This window comes from Falco naumanni, chromosome 6 (genome assembly GCF_017639655.2).
Source record: "Falco naumanni isolate bFalNau1 chromosome 6, bFalNau1.pat, whole genome shotgun sequence".
Lineage (NCBI taxonomy): Eukaryota > Metazoa > Chordata > Aves > Falconiformes > Falconidae > Falco > Falco naumanni.
Window position 1 is genome coordinate 29,444,925 of NC_054059.1, and position 16,740 is coordinate 29,461,664.

Sequence of the window (16,740 nt, forward strand, 5' to 3'; positions counted from 1 at the left end):
TCCAAAGTATGTTCCTGGATTTATGATTGTGTTTGGCACTGTGATTGTAAGTTCCTACAGGTACACAAGAGCTTACCAGATGTACAGAAAGGATTTTTTTCTTTCATTTTACAAACCCATTCACATAATTAAATTAGCACCCCAATGGATAAACAAATATGCTTATATTGTAAAGGATTCCAGGACCTGCACCTTGCATATAAAATAACTTAATTTTAACTGATTCTTTATCCGTGACATCACACTGGTAAGATTCTGGTTTCTGCCATCCTCAGGGTTAAATATAGGATTTCTGTTTTGTCCACTAGTGGGTTGTATGAATCCTGAGCAAGTATGTTAAATCCTGGTAAATGGTGTATCTATTTCTGTTCCTAATAAACTGTACAGAATAATAGCTGACTGTGTCTGGAGTGGAGTTTATAAACAGAAATATTACCGTGTTTTCTCATTCATCACACTTAGATCAAGATAGTGATCAGTAAAGCAAGTAAGCTTTCATTGTATAAAGCAGCCTGCATGCCTGTTTGATAATGCTTTTGAGTTGTCTCAGAATTGTTTTTTCTCGCTCTGGATTAAAAACTTCCTCTTTTTCTTGTGTTTTAATGAATCTTTCAAAGAAATAAGTAAGTTTGAAAAGCAGGTAGACCAGTCTGCTTTGCATGGTCATATTGAGAACAGGTAGAATCTGGCCCTTTGTAAAACAAGCTTCTGCCACTGCAGTCAAACTTTTGGATATTCCCTTTGTGCTGTATCAGTGATTTTTTTCTAAAGTGCAAAAAGTCTTTTGGATTTTGCATTAATTTTTCAGGTTTTGGCACTCTATTTAAATAAAGCAGTTTATGTAAAAAGGTGTGTGGAGTGGTTGATAGCTGAATGCTGTTTCCAGTTCTGAAGGTGTAATTTCAAATGTTAACATGTTGAGAGCACGTTCGTGCATTTTTATTTCTCTTTAGTCTAGACTTTCAAGACTGTGAAGAACAGTCACATAGAACCATATTGTACCTGGCCCTGAAAGTGTAGAGATAGGTCCCTGAGCCTGCAGATGCCTCCAACCTAAGAAGAGAAAAAAAGAGTTCATAATATGGGAAGGAATTTAAAAGGATGAAGAATTAAATAGGTATGTCAGGTATCTTGATAATTATTTGTCTGTGTTATATTAAACATAAAACATCAATGTAACACAGACAAATAATTATCAAGATACCTGATAGTCATATAATTGTTGAAAGATGGATTAGAAATATAACTAAACATCTTCTAGTGCTTTCGTGTAGAAACAACATTCAGTATAATTAATTTCAGAGCTTGACCTTGGGTTTCCTGTGTACACCTCTGATAAAGCTTTTTAAGGACAATACTGATGTCAGGTTTTCGTCATTGTCTTCAGCTGTGTTTGGTGTGGGTGAAGCAGGTACTTAAGTCAAGAGGAGCCAGAGGCTTCCTATCAGTGCGGAGATGGAACTGTAATCTGCTTTTTGTGTCAGAAGATGCATCCTTGCTTCCATATTAGTACTGAACATCACTAAGAGGCTTTGCAGCTTCCTGTTTACCCTTCACCAAATGGATACATCAGTACTGCTTGCTGCAATTTTTCTGTTTAATTTTGAGTATATACACAAATATTTCATCAGTTGTGCCTCCTTTTAATCTAGATCATTGTTGTGATTTATCAACATTGTTCTCACACCAGAGCCAAAACACAGCACTGTACCAGCTACTAAGAAGAAAATTAACTCTATCCCAGCTGAAACCAGGACAATCGTGTTCTTAAATGCTGCCTGCATGGTTTTGTAATTCTTACTGTACTTCTATTAGTACAATTTATATAATACCAACATGCTGTATTATATAGTACTAACTATACTATATACATAGTATTAACATGATACAAAAAGTATACAAAAATATGATTATATATGTAAAATATGCTTTACAAAGTCATAAAAAGATATCCATCTTTGTACATTGTTACATTGTTTGTACATTGCTCCTTTCAAAGCCCTTTTTTCCTCAAGAGCAGTATGTGGTTTCACAGTAGTTTTTCTTTTGCTTGACTGATTCCTACAGGATGCTTCCCAACTGGCTCATTTCCCAAGCAGTATCCAGTGCTGAGGAGGGGCTGTTCAGTGTTTGGGAATTACTGCCACAAACAGGAAGCATTTCATGCTTTCTATTCACAGTTACTTGAGGAGGGAAAGGACATGGGGCCCAGGGCAAGAGCTACTTTGTGATAGGAAAAGAAAGCTGACATGGCTTTTGGTTCTACCAGTTCATTGTATTCACTGTGGAAAGCAGGCAGTAGTTAAGTACGTGGGATATTCAACTGGAATAGACTGACTCCTCAATGGCAGAATGAGTAAATTACGCGGTTTCACTAAACTGAAGTCCTAATAATTAAATGCAAAATTAAATAGATAATAATGTCTCATTCTAGAATGAAAAAAAAACCAAAAAAGCATGTTTGCAGGGAAAAATACTGCTTAAGGAGAGAAGGAAAAGCCATTATATTTCATATCTGAGTTATAGTCTGGTTACATTGTTTATGAGACAGCACCTTTAAAAGATATGTTGAACTGCTTTAGCCATGAGTTTTCAGCTATTATGGGCCATGCAGAGATAAACACACTAAACTGTGCTATTCCCCAGTTCCTTTAATGTTTATTCTGTTTCAGTCATGTAAAACAAAGGCTGTTTAACAGATGAGATTGCTGACTCTTGAAAATGCATCTCGTCAATTGCTATATATAAACCAAGGAATTACTCTAATCAGATTTCTAGCCACATCTTCAAGAAGGTGTCAAAGCTTGCTGCCTTTCTGCTGAATTACAGAAAGCTGTTACTTTTAGATAACTTCCTGTAATTTACCAGCAGGATCTGCCCAGTGACTGCTGGAGTCAATGTTCTTTTCCTTTGCCTTTCTTTGTGGACAATGAAGCTTCTTTCTTTCGTGAGAAATGTTGTAGTCTGACAACATGCAGGGATTGAGTTCTGACTGCTAAAATTGAATATTTTTTTCTTTCTTTTCTTCTTTTTCTTTTCTTTTTTTTTTTTGAGAAGATGGGAAATTCTTACGCTGGTCAGCTCAAGACAACACGGTTTGAAGAAGTATTGCATAATTCTATTGAGGCCTCTCTCCGCTCAAACAACTTAGTTCCCAGACCAATCTTTTCTCAGTTGTATTTGGAAGCTGAACAGCAACTGTCATCATTGGAAGGTAGGAAATGGTGGAATGTATATTTCTGCTCAAAGACAATTCTGCTGTTTGCTTTCCTAAGGCTCAGCACACACATTTCAAATCAGAATGCAGAAAAAGTATTTAAAGTTTTTGTTTGCATTTTTTGTGACCTACAAAGATACATACATATATATGTATTAGAACTAGATTAAAATACAAACTGCATTGTCTTTTACTTCGGCAAAATTAAGCCACTTGCTTGCTCAGCTTTATTTCTACAGTTTATAAATTTGTTGTTTATCAATATACATAAATTGAAGTACTAGGAATTGTTCCATTACATGTGTGGAGGAATCTTTGGAGATTTGGAACATAAATCTGTTATCTTATAATTTACCATAAACCGCTGGAAGTTATACAGCAAATGGTGGTAGACACATGACAGATTTATAAAAAATATATGCTAAGACTGATTTTAATTGTGAATAAATACAGCAGAAATATTTTTAGCTTTTAAGAAGGTTTATAATTACTTTGGGCATAATATTTTTAGTTACTCTGTGGTTACAAAGGTAAAAATTTAGGATGTGTTCTCTTGTAAACGCTGCACTAGTTGTTTAACACATGGGATTTCTCACTGAATTTTTGTGTGTGTTTAGAGAAGCCTGCTTTCTGAGTTTCATTTACTCAGTCTTTTTGTTCGTTTTTTTCTTGGAAGTAGTATAGTTTGTCTAAACTATATAGATCTGATAAGCTCGTGATACAATTTGGTGTTTTGGTGTGCTGTTTTGTGTAGTAGTCTCATGGTTTTCAGTGAGTTTACCAATATGTGAAGAATGCCACCATGAATTCCCCTGTCATTACTAAGGATGGCTTAGATACATATGTAATGGAAAATGCATAATGGTTAACATTCCACAGTAACAGAAAAAAAAATAAATTCAGCCCAAGATATAGTAGTAGATAAAAATATTTTGCACATATTGAACTTTTTACTGTTACCTCACGGTAAGAGCTGAGAAAACCTTTCTGGAAAAAGTAAATCTGGTGACAGCTCACAAATAAAATAATTAGTAATTTCTTCTTTTTTTTTTTTTTTTTTTTTTTTTTTTTTCTTATATAGCCATAATACTGAATATACATTCATTGTTTAAATATAAATGCTGCTTATTCCCAACACAAGGTGGTCCTTCTCTCAAACCTTTATATGAGGATTTAATAAACTTTCCCATGGAAACCAACTGTGATGTCACAAAATGGATTATGACATCAGTTGGGAAAGATGCTACAGGAGCAGATGCACTGTTCAGGAACAAAAGTGCAATTTCACACTTGCATAACTTCTTTCTTTCAAGGCTTTCAAAGAACTTTCCAAACCTTGAGGGGCTGATTCTGTTTTCTTTGCAGTTAATGGAAACAGAATTGAACTGTAATTAATTAAAAGTCTTACAACAGCCTGGCAGAGAACATTCCTTTCATGAAAGTTTCAGACAAGAGGAATTCTGAAGGGACTCTGAAGATTTTCCTAGGTTATTCTTCATGTGGGTGTTGTGAAAGAGTGGTTTAGGGTCACTCAAATAATCACTGTCGAAAGTATTAGCAAAAGTGCTTGTAATATGAATTTATAAAAGTGCGCCTTAACAAAGTTTGATGGCAAGGTTCACTCTATTAGTTATGACATGGATGAAATAGACAGAGGAAAACTGAGCTAGATTCAAGCTTGAATGATTTAAAAAATGATCTTCATATGATGTTGTACACACACAAATTCATCACAGAGAGAATTTTTACACATCTTTTGATCTAGCAGCAGTCTAAGACTTATTCACAGTTTAAGGTGGACCTTTTAATGTGGATCACAAGATTCTAGCAGCACTTACTCATTGGCTAATTTAGTATTCTCAAAGTGAATCCATAGGATTTACTACAATCAGAGCAGTAACTTAATTATAGAGAGCATATCTAAATCAGTTCACACACACATGCACACGGACACAAAGGAGCAAATGTACAAAGATATATATGCATATAAATATACAAAGGTGTACCTGTTAAACTTTCCCCTTGAGTTCAGTGAAATACATCAAATGCCTTGGCATTTCTCAATGGGTGAACAGCTGATCCTCAAGCATTGGGGGGTTCAGCCCAGGCCCCGTCATCAGCTTTAGGTGAGAGTCCTCCAGACGTTGCCAACAGGAGAGTCTGCGAGCTCCGAGAGCCACCCTCCCGAGAGGGAGATGCTGGCTGCAGCCGGCTGCGGTCCGGGAAGGCTCAAAGGGCCTCACTTAGGACCCCTGTTTATTGGGTTGCAAGATGATTGGCTTCAGTCAGTGGTAAGTTTCTATCTTGGCTGTGGACAGAGTCAGTAACTACTGGAATTTTCAAAATTTTCAAATTTTCAAAATTCTAGTAACAGTGGTACTGTACCACTCGGGCTACGATTCAAGCCTGGAATGTTCCAAGGCTGTCAGGGGATGCCTGGTTATTCCCACTCTCGTTCCCTGCCTTGGCCAGGCAACAGGAGTTCCTGGTGTGGTGAGTGCTTCTCCCATCTGAGCCGTGCAAGGCTTTCTGGTACAGCCAAGGGACACTTAACCACCCAACTTATTACACCAAGGCTAAGGCCTAACCAGTGTTCCTGAGACTGTAGAGTGACCTGGTGGGAGATGAGGGTGGGAAACGCACCACCAAAATCCACCCCGTGACTAAAGTCTATCAATATCTCTCACAGAACAGCAGTGTGGTCACCTCTTGCCTCTGTGCCTATAAATAGATCAATGCCATATTCCAGTTGTAATTTGAGGAAGGTTTTGGTTGGTCTACTTATTTGTTAGGATTTTGTTAAATGTGATTAAGCAATGTTAGGTATGTGAGGTTTTTTGCAATAGTACCACCCATCTAGCTATCCTCCATTCTCTTAACATACAGAACAATGTTCAACAATAAACATAATACAACAGAAATTAGTAAAATTACGATGGGATGCAGCATTTGATTCAAAAGCTCCTGTTGCTATCAGTGACCATCCGAACAAGGTGCCCCACCAGTGGTGTTCTCTGTCCTTCTTCACTCTTTCCAGGACATAGTGTATCTCCTCTGCATCATGGTGAATGGTAATTTGGGTTTTTTTGTTCCAGACAACTTTGTTTCAGCAATTGACACAGGTCATCATGTTGTAGTAGTTTCTTCACCAATCTAAGATTCATTCCAATGGGGGTAGGCAATGAATCTTGATACGAAATGTAGTTCAACTGTAACAATTGGTGGGTTGTTACAGGGGCTGAGTAATTAGTCACAGCCCATAATTTTGGTAAAATGACAAATACAGATATTTGAGTGATTATATGTCTCCACAGTGGCGTTGTCTATAAATACAAAATCACAAAGGGTTCTTATACAAACACATCCATTTCCAACATATACAAGTACAGTTTCAGGGGTTTCATCAGGTTTTATTTCAAAGCGACAAACATTTTGTTCAGTGTCAAGACAAATGTCTTAGGCCTTAATGGTATTACTGTCGCCAAAAAATCCCTATTGTTCCTGTACAGCATATGCATCAATATTAGTGGTTTGCCATTTTTTTCCATTTTGTTGGGCCCATACTCTATATTCTATCAGATAGAGTACCGTTCTGTGGTGATTGAATCCCAGGGCAACGAACGATTGGGTATATGGTGTATACCAAAGCGTTGGGTCTTGTCAAAATGAAAACTGTGGTTTACTGATGGTGGGCTTATAAGTGACATTAACTAGATGCCACCAAGATTGGAAGACCCTTTCAAATTTGGTCGCATTATCCCAGATTACCTTTTGATTCTCAGTGGCCAAGGTGCCCTTGTTACCTTCCCTTATAATTGCTGCCACAGTAGATTGTATCTTCAGCTGAGCCTGGATGCAGCTAAGAGCTAGAGAAATATTATTTTGGGTAATGCCAAGTACTTCTGTAATTAGTTGGTGGTCTTTTTCATTAATTCTCTCCCACTTAGGCATTATATCAGCTAAAAGCCATTGACTTGTTCCTAGTGCCATTAAAGAAGATTGTAACGGGTTCTCTAGTTTATGTAAATCACTTGTTGCCAAGGTTATTTTGTTTGTTAAAATTCTGGCATCTGTGCTGTTTAATACTCTTAGCCCTGTTCCCATGATAAAGTCACATCTCTCCTCGATCATTTTGGAGAGGTGAGGGTTTGTCCATGCAACCACACTAGCCACCCTGTATAAGATGTGTTCGGGAGTGGTGAGCAGGGGGGTTTAATTGCAGAGATATCAACCTGTATTGAGAGTTCCACTCATTTTAGGGACCATGATGGGTTAAATAATGCTGCTGTTCTATGTTTTTAATCATGTAGGCACCAGTCTTATAAATATGAGGAGACAGTTTGATAGGAGGTTGAGTTGGTGAATATGATTGTTCAATATCAATCTTGAATTGAAAACCTAAGCTGGAACAAGAGTTGGAGTCTATTCAAAGGCAGACACTGGATCATAGAATTATAGAATCATAGAGTTATTTAAGTTGGAAAAGACCTTTGAGATCATGAAGTCAGTTGGAATATAGTAAAGGTATACCAGCATTCACATTTAAAAGCACAGGTATGTATCTTGTGTGTTTCTCCAGCGTAGTTTACAACGTGTAAGGTTGCTGTCATACACTTAGTGTGATTTTTAATTCAACATCCTACCAAAACGGTGTCTTGTTTGGTTCCCTTTAAAGATGGAATTTGCTGATTTTTATCTTTAATAATCCATTCCTGCATACAAAAGGTTATGTTATTCTGTAGTGCTACTACAGATAAATTTAAACTAGGTGTAAGTATGTCAAGAAATATGTATGCATCAACCCATGGCCACCCTGTTGTACATAAATTGCACATTTGGCACTTGATAATCATAAAATCAAATGGTAGTTCTACACCATGATTACCCTGGAGACAAAATGCAAGTATGGGTTGTGTAAAAGTGATATTGTACCAACAGTTTTGTTCTGGTATCTTTTAGCAAGACTTTTTACTGTTTCTTGATTTAGAAAAATCAGTATAGTATATTTTTATGTTGGTGGGGGTTTTGTGGGTGAGTCCATTGATTGCCTGGAACCCTATTTTTATTTCTTCACCTGGTGTAGCTTGAAGTGAATTTTTTGAATTTTGAATTCATTTGATGAATGCTATTATTGTGAAATAGAGTAATTCTTTTTCTGTGCAGTGTCTCCCATCTCCATTCATCCTTTAGTTATGCCTAATTTCCATGTATAACCAAAGTAGCAGGCTTCAAGTCTGCCTTATCTTTTGGTGAGATCCCAACACTTCCAGTAAGTATAATTTAGTAATTTAGTAGTGCATGGTCCAAAGAACTTTGTGTCTGAACTGGAAGGATTATACTTGTCTCAGTTAAAAGGAAAAATGAGACTGGGCTGGGAATATGCTGCTGCTGTTGTTGCCATCAATATAGATTAATTTTCTCCTGTAAGACAAGAGAAAGAAAAGGTTTTGGTGGGGAAGGCCAAACAGGTTACCCCGTTTATTATGCAGGATAAATCCACCTATGTTTTGCTCCACTGCTATCAGTAGCTTCCCAAGCAAGTGGCCCACAAGGTTTCACTGGAGTCATAGGCACAGTTCCAATTTGTGGTAAATTTGCCATAATAGGTTGTTCTAGCTGTAATGTGATTGGACATTTTCTTTCATCAGAAGGTGGAGTGTTACGTTCAGTTTTTGCAAAGAATGCTTGGCTGGCAGGGCTTTCAGTGGGCCCATACCAATGATTCAGTTGGTGACGTTCTTTGGAAAGATGAGTATCCCACTGGGCTTCATATGGCTTAAGGCTCTTTTTCAATAAGCCGTTAGATCTTTCTGCCTTTCCATTTGATTGAGGCTAGTATGGGGTGTGGAATACCCATTGAATTTCTTCTTGTTTTGCCCATTCTTGCACCTTCTTGCATGAGATGTGTGAGCCATTATCACTTCGGGTGGTATCAGGAGTAGGTAGACTTGAGAACAAAGATGGTAACCCCCATACAGTATTTTGTCCGTTGGCTTTTTGGCATTTAGTTGCCATGAGGAGTCGAGATACTACTTCTACATCTGTTATACCCAGCAGGTGGTTTTAGAGTGCTGATATAATTGATTTGCCAGGTAGACCATAAGGTTATACCCTCACTGATATGCAAAGGTGGTGCTTTAACAGGGTCATCTGTTTGTAATCTCAATTTATACTGAGGACATTATGTAAGAATAATTTCACAAGTTTTCCTGTTTAGGGGCCAACCCTTCCTCTGTGCAGCAAAATGAAGTGCTTCTTTACCTGTGTGGCCTAATTTTTGAGGTAGCCATTCTCCTTGTCAGTACCACTCAGGATTTAAGGAGTTCCCTGTTTTTATCTTCCTAATTTTAGTCAATTCATCCACCTTTTGATTCCAGTTTGTGGCTGGTTTATTACCCGTGGCACAAGCTTTTACTCATCCTGTCTTGAATGGTGTTTTTCTGGCTATATTGAATAATAATTGCCAGTTTTGAGTACTCCAGACTGGGGATTGGTTTACTTCCCAGTTCAGGGATTCCCATTGACAGAGCCATTGTGTGGCACTGGTCCATACAGCTTAGGAGTCTACTTACATAATTTTTTCTCTATTCTGTGCTGCTAAGCAGCTGCCCTTACTTCTCCTACTTGTGCACTACCTTCACCTGCTTTATTTGTTTGCCAGCATTGATGTTTAATGCAGCAACCTTCTATTGTCATTTACCTTTTATCTTTCTTGTTGAGGCATCAGTAAACCAAATGTCTTCTGTTGGTGTTCCTTTGGTGAGAGAAGGTGCATTTAAAATTGGTGAGGGTTTAAAAGGTTGTTGTAATGCTAATGGATCTGCATTTATAGGCATCTGTAATTTGGAAACTTTAGTATCTCCTTCAGTTAATTTCACTTCCTCTGCAATTCCTGTCAAATAAACATACCATTTTCTGACTGTAGCTTTTTGTGCAACTCCTTCTGGGGAAGCAGTTCCCTTTAGGGTTGCTTCTAACAATTAAATGGTCTTCTGGTTTGCACAGGCTGTTCCTGGTGTATTTTTCCAACTTGTTTCACTGCTTGGACTAGAGTCAAAAGTTCCTTCTCCCACTTAAGGGTATCTCTGTTCTGTCTCTTTAAATGCAGTTGAGCTGAGCAATAAAGGTCTCTTTGGTCCTTTAGGGCCATTTTGGAACAGATTACAATCAGTACCATGTTTGTCAAGACCCCGTTCTACTATAACAGGGTCTTGGGGGTGTACTAGTCCCAGTGATAAGTTTTTAATTCCTGTACTACAGTATTTGACTACCTCTTCATGTTCTGGGTTTCTTAGGGTGTCCTATGGAATTGCTGCACTACCCACCAAGTACCTAAAAATTTTACTTCTCTACTGACATTTCTCAGGTGGGATTTCAATTTCTGCTTTATGTTGTGCTTGCCATACTGCTGTTGCAGCTTCCCCTACCTTTTCAGGGGAATCTCTTCCAATTAGAATATCATTTATATATAGGTACAGTTTCACATCTTGAGGAAATGGGACTGTCTGTAAAAGTTCAGCAAGCGCAGCATGAGCAATTGTGGGTGTTTATATCCTTGTGGGAGTCTGTTAAAGATATATTGTATACCTTCCCAAGTAAAAGCAAATTCCTTTTTTTCCTCCTCTTGTAAGAGGACCATAAAGAACATGGTTTTTACGTTTAGTGCTGCCATCCATGGGTGTATGGCTGCTTGTAGTGTGGCTGTTAGGTTTGCAGTATTGAGTACTGCAGCTGTTAGTGTGTCTGTGTGGGCACTTAAGTGCTGGTAATCAATTGTAAGTCACCACCTCCCATCCAGTTTTCAGACTGGCCAAACCAATGAATTATATGGGGAGTGGGTTCTGGGAATGATTTGTTGTTTTGCCAGATCAGCTATGCCTTCAGAAATTCTCTTTTATGCTGCAGCAGAAATTGGGTGTCGTGGTACTGTAGTGTTCTTTGATTCAGGGAGTACAGGTGCTGTGCAGAGTACACGCACTGTAGCCTCCTGACATCTATCAGTTGGGGTCACGAGGACCACGAGCTGCTGTCCAGCAGGTGCCAGGTTCTGCCATTCAAAACATTGAAAGCCAAAATATTTTTATTGTGATCTTTAACTGCAAAACAAGTAGATGACATGGGCTTCTCGCCCAGGAGCTATAGATTAACTTTTGGGGTTTGGCAAATAACACTTGCTCTGTTACAGCAGTGATTTTAACTCTGTGCTGTTTTGTCACACACCCAGCTTTCTCGGCATCCTGCTGGGTTAATATTGAAATTTGTGTGCCCATATCTATTACAAATTTCACCAGTTGTCGTTGAGGACCAACTGGAATGAGAATATATCAGCTATTATTATCTATCCATTGACAGATTTCCACTTGCTGGACAGACAGGCCCAGTTGTCATCCAGGCGCTATTCCATTTGTTTTTTGATCTTGAATTTTAGAGAAGGAAGGGTTTATTGTCCCCTCTCTGAGTTGGTGATGGTGTCTCAGTGTTTGGCGTGTTTTCCCTCCAATTGCTGTTACTGTGTCTCTGAAACACTTTAATTAGATCCTGGATAATGCCAGCAGGTTTTCTTTGAATTCTTGGAATGCCTAATGCCAATGCTTGATTATAGAGCTCTCTCCACCTCTGAGTCCTGGGCTGGCGATCAATGGTTCCTGGTTCCTGGGCACTATTTTCAGGTGATCATATAATTTGTCTGACGTTACGATCTGTATTTTTTGTGTCAATAGATAAGATCACCCCATCCCATTTCTCCCCCATGATTTATAATGTCATGCCTTAATGTTTCCCACGTAGGGAGATTTCTGCACAACAGGGCTTCTTCCTGGTGGTCAGCAATGTTCCTTATGACCAGTGGGGTATTGAAGTATGTGTTTCTCCTAATTTCATCTCATTTTGCAATGAGATAATATTTGAGTACAGCAGGGGCTCCCTTAATTAATGGCTTGAGCATGTAATGATCTGTACAACTGCCGAAACAAGAACATTAAGAGAGCTGTGTCATGCGTGGCCTTGATACAGGCAGCTTTTGCAATAGCTGTGGAGAGCTCGCTCAAGCATCTAATGGGTATTAATAGAGGCTCTCCTTTCTCTAGTATATCTATTCTGCTAGCCCAGTATGCCTACATATTATCAAGTGGGGATCATTTGGGGCCAGAATTGAAAAAGACATCAGGACCCCAAAATCCATTGACTTCATCATGATTTAGTAAGATTCTGTCTTCTCTGGTTGGACGTATTTGCCATAAATATTCAGTTGTAGTTTTGCCTGGTTTACAGCCATAGCCCTCTTGCAAATTAGCCATCTAATTCTGATCGAATGCAGCAATTTCTTGGGTATGATCTCCTGCTACACCCTGAGGTCCAGTAGTTTCTTCTGTTCCAATTCAGGGGGATTTGAAGGAGGTAAAGAATTGTCTTTCCCCAGTTCGCTATTGCTGAGGTCACGCTATATGTTTCTATCCCATTCTTCAGAGGATATAATTAACTTTTTGATTTGTAAAATGTCAGGGAGATTGGGAGCCCACATAAGCATCATCTCAACCTTTTCTTCCAGTTTTTGTTTTTTCTCCTTTTCTTCCTGTAACTATTTCTGCAGCTGCTCAATTTTCAAACACAGTAATTACTTAGCTGCTTTCCTGCCTTCTATTTCCTCTTTCAGACCTTGTCTTCCTCTACTGTCGTTTTCCCTGTGCTGACAGGGAGTTTCTATGCAGGTGCCTAACATTTTGTAAATAATTCCTTTTCCTTTTCCCTTCTTTATATGGCCTCTAGCCAGCTTTAGTTGGTTTTCTACAGCTTTCCAATCATGCCAGTTATCACAAGCCCATTCTTCTGAGAATTTGGGACTTGGACCTTGGCTCCAATAATAGTATGTTTTTTCATTCTGTTTGGTGGGTTTTTCTCTTTTTTTATTATTGATGTGTTTCCTCTCTTCCCCAGACCTGGCAAATTCATGTGGTGCTTAAAATGCTCCCAAACCATTATCATTATTTCAACAAACCTTTTGCTAGATTTTTCATTTTATCAAAAAGCCTGCAGTCTGCTGTGGTTTCACTGGTTGTACATTTCTAATGAGGGTCTTCTAACATCTTCTTAGTTTTTCTTAGCCTTTTTAATTGCAGAACATATCTGAAAATGCCAATAAATGGTCTGGATGTTCAGGAACTTTCTAGGAATGTGCTTTAAAATCTCTTTACAATAGAAGCAAGGTTATTTGGCTGTAACAGGTTTAGATTTCTTGCATATCTCTTTTTGCCTAGTTATTATCATATAAACTGAAAATTAAACCTGTGGACTGGATTGCCAGTTATTAGAAGTCAGCATATGCAAATCAGTGAGGTTCTTTAATTCTTCAGTTCTGAAATCAAAATCCCATTTGAATTACAATCGCATTCATGGTTTTGATTCTCTACTCACACCTTATCTCTCAAATAAAAAACATATTTCTTCCATTTTTCTCTTATGCTCTTAGATGCATTTGGGTGCCACCTTTTAGGCCTGTGTATTATGCTTCTGTCAAAAAGGTGTGAAGCTGATTTCAGAAGTTAATGACACACATTATTTTTCCATTATTATCCAAGTCCTATACCACCAATATCACTGGGGCTTCAGTGGGAAAAGGCTGGGAAGCAGCATGGGAAAGCAATGCAGAGCAGTGGTATGGCAACTGGCTCCACTGCAGTAAGATTTTTCTTGAGTGTTGTTATATTCAGCTCTTACAGCAGCACCACGGTCTGACATGAACTTTGCAGCTAACTCATGCCTGTGGTTAACTGCATCCTTCCTTGACCTGCATTTAAGGGAGGTTGTCTGTTCATAGATAAAATATATGTTGTGGCTGTTGATTTAAGACCTGATGCTGCAATCAGCTGAAGGATAATATCAGCCCTATGAATAGTCCCACTGAGAAAACATTATATGTATATTAAAATATTCACATAGCTTGTATTAAGTTCTATATAAGTTATATACTTATATGAGGTTCTTAAGTTATATATAAAAGGTTCACTTCATACTTGTGCCCTATCTCTGTCATATGTAAGGCTGGATCTGGTCTGAATTTTTCCTTAGTCCTGTCCATAGAAGTGCTCTCCCCATTTACCATTTAGCTGCACTCCTCTGCTTGCCAGCTTTGTCCCTTTTGTCGTGAGTGTGTCTGAGCCATAAGAGGGGATGGAGTCATTGCTCAATATGTTTTGCTGGAGCTGTTGCATTATACATGAAAAAATTATTGTCCTGTGGGTGAAGAGAATGAAAACCAGTCTCTAGTTGAGAGGCTGAAAAATACACCTATGATATGCAGGTAAATTCTCTTAACGAGCAAGCTATCAGGTAGAAATGCTGGTTTAGGTACCTGGTGTACCAGAAAAGTGGTTTACAGCAGAGAATCTGAAGAAGAAACACCTAAAGCCCTCCAAAAAATGAAGCCTACATCATGTATTCTCTCCAGCATTCATTATTGCCTCCTAGGCTAGCACAGGCTGCTGTGAATGGTCTTCCTAGAGATCTGCCTTTCCTCGACGTTGTAGGGGCAGTAGCAATATTTTACTCAGTGCTCTGGGGTCTGTTGGGAGACAGACGGCCTGAGACTTAGGTGTTCTTGTTGTGGCACCATCTGTGGTGAACCTAGTTTCAAGCAGGAACCATTTCTTCAGTTTCCTGTACAACACCAAGGACACAGTCAATACCTAATTATTAAAATCTGTACTTGGACTGTAGCCAGGACATTCTAAAGTGCTAAGAAGTAATGACTTTGGTTTTACATTAGCTGTTAATACTGTAAAACAAAGGATATGGTTACACTGTTGTGATCGGCAAGAGTTCAAACACCAGGACTTAGGCTTCTAAAAATCATGAGATTAGCCTAAAAATGATGAGATTTTTAAAAACTAAATTGAGGCTTCTGTTTATATGTCCTTTCATATTTTTTTTCCCTTCTCCGGTGCAGTTGGCTCATGCTTTTGAACATTTTTTTGCACAGGAACTAAAAGCTTTCTTTTTTAATGAAAGACATTCTGTTGTAAACATGACTGGAAGTTGGATCTTTAAGGGAACAACAAATACCTTAGGAGCTGGCAACAGCAAAGTCATTGTCAAGAGGAGAGAACCCGGTTTGCTGCAACTGGGTCACACTGTTCATTCATTGGTTTGTTGCCAGTGATTTCCGTTGTCTAAGTCATTTATGCTGTGATAATTTGTAGCAGGCAGCAGAGCAGATAATGAGGAAGAAGAAGAGGAGGAGGAGGAAGAAGGCTCAGAATCAAGTAGTCCTGTTTCTTACCAGATGAAGCCTCCCCCAGAAGGATGTTGCACTACTGATGGTAAGAAATGCACTGAAAATGCTGTCAGAAGGCATTTGCCTTACTGGAAAGTGTAGGATTGGGGCCATTTCCCTATAATTCATCAGAATGAGATAACCTATATGATATAGAAATCCTAAAACTGTCAGTATACATTAACTGCCAGAAAAAGGTGGCTTGCTCTGGCTTGCTCTTGTATTTGACAGGGTCTTTGCTCAGTGTGTCAGATAAGCATTTCTGTTGGAACACCTGGCATGAGCACAGTACTTCTGTTCTCTTACGCAATGCAACCTTTAAAAGGTTGAGTTTGCAGGCACGGCATTTGCTAAAATGTGGTATTTCATATGGCTTTATCATCACTCTTTTCTATTTAAAGCTTATCTTGTAAAAAATATTCCAAAACCCAGGAAAAACCAGTAAAATTCACCAGATATTGAGAACTATTATCTCCATTTCTGAATGTTTGACCTAAGTTGTGATAAAGTTAGTATATTGTCCCATAAATAAGTAGGTTGCAAAACATCATCAAGAGAAACTTCCCTGTAAATTTTCAGATTTTTGTTTGTTTATTGTACTGGTAGCATCTGTTTATGGCTGACCAAAAGCCAGGAAAGAAAATTATCTCTTTGCTTACCCTTGACCTCAGAGGATAAAACTTTGGTTTTTGTTAAAAACATAGGAAGTCCTTTAATGAAGACAATGGTGAGTATTTAACAAAAAAATCTTGTCAACTTAAAATACGTTGAATTGATTTTTTTCTAGGTTTCTGCCAGGCTGGTAAAGATTTGAGACTGGTTTCAATTTCCAATGAACATATTGAGGTACCATCAGGGTTTTTACTTGTTGGTGCAAAGTCACCAAATTTACCTGATCACCTTTTAGTGTGTGCTGTGGATAAAAGATTCCTGCCAGATGACAATGGGCGCAATGCCCTGCTGGGTAAGTGTCTGTGATTGCAGTAAGTGGATTCTTCTGTGGGCTACAATTAATAGCTAATCTATTTTTGCAGAGTGAGTTCAGCAGATCTTATTTCTGTTCTACATCTACAGTAATGCTGTGGTGGTGTATAACAAGATAGTAACTCAGACCTGGCTATGTTTGCTTTGGAAAGGTGCAGAGTGAACCAGTTCATTAGAAATGCTTCATCACCTTCTATCCATTAGTCCAAGGCTGAAGTTGTTGTCCAGTCAGTTCTGTTGCTGAACTGCACATCTGGTAACTGGACTAGTT

The 16,740-nt window shown here is 38.5% G+C and overlaps 1 protein-coding gene across 1 annotated transcript in view; it reads left to right on the forward strand.

Annotated features, from left to right (window-relative positions):
* GREB1 (growth regulating estrogen receptor binding 1) overlaps positions 1–16,740 on the forward strand; it is a 109,177-nt gene that overhangs the window by 38,676 nt on the left and 53,761 nt on the right. Inside the window, exons 2-4 of the mRNA XM_040599065.1 lie at positions 3,058–3,214; positions 15,412–15,531; positions 16,273–16,449. Of these exons, the coding sequence (XP_040454999.1) occupies positions 3,058–3,214; positions 15,412–15,531; positions 16,273–16,449 (454 nt within the window). The remainder of the gene's footprint in view (positions 1–3,057; positions 3,215–15,411; positions 15,532–16,272; positions 16,450–16,740) is intronic.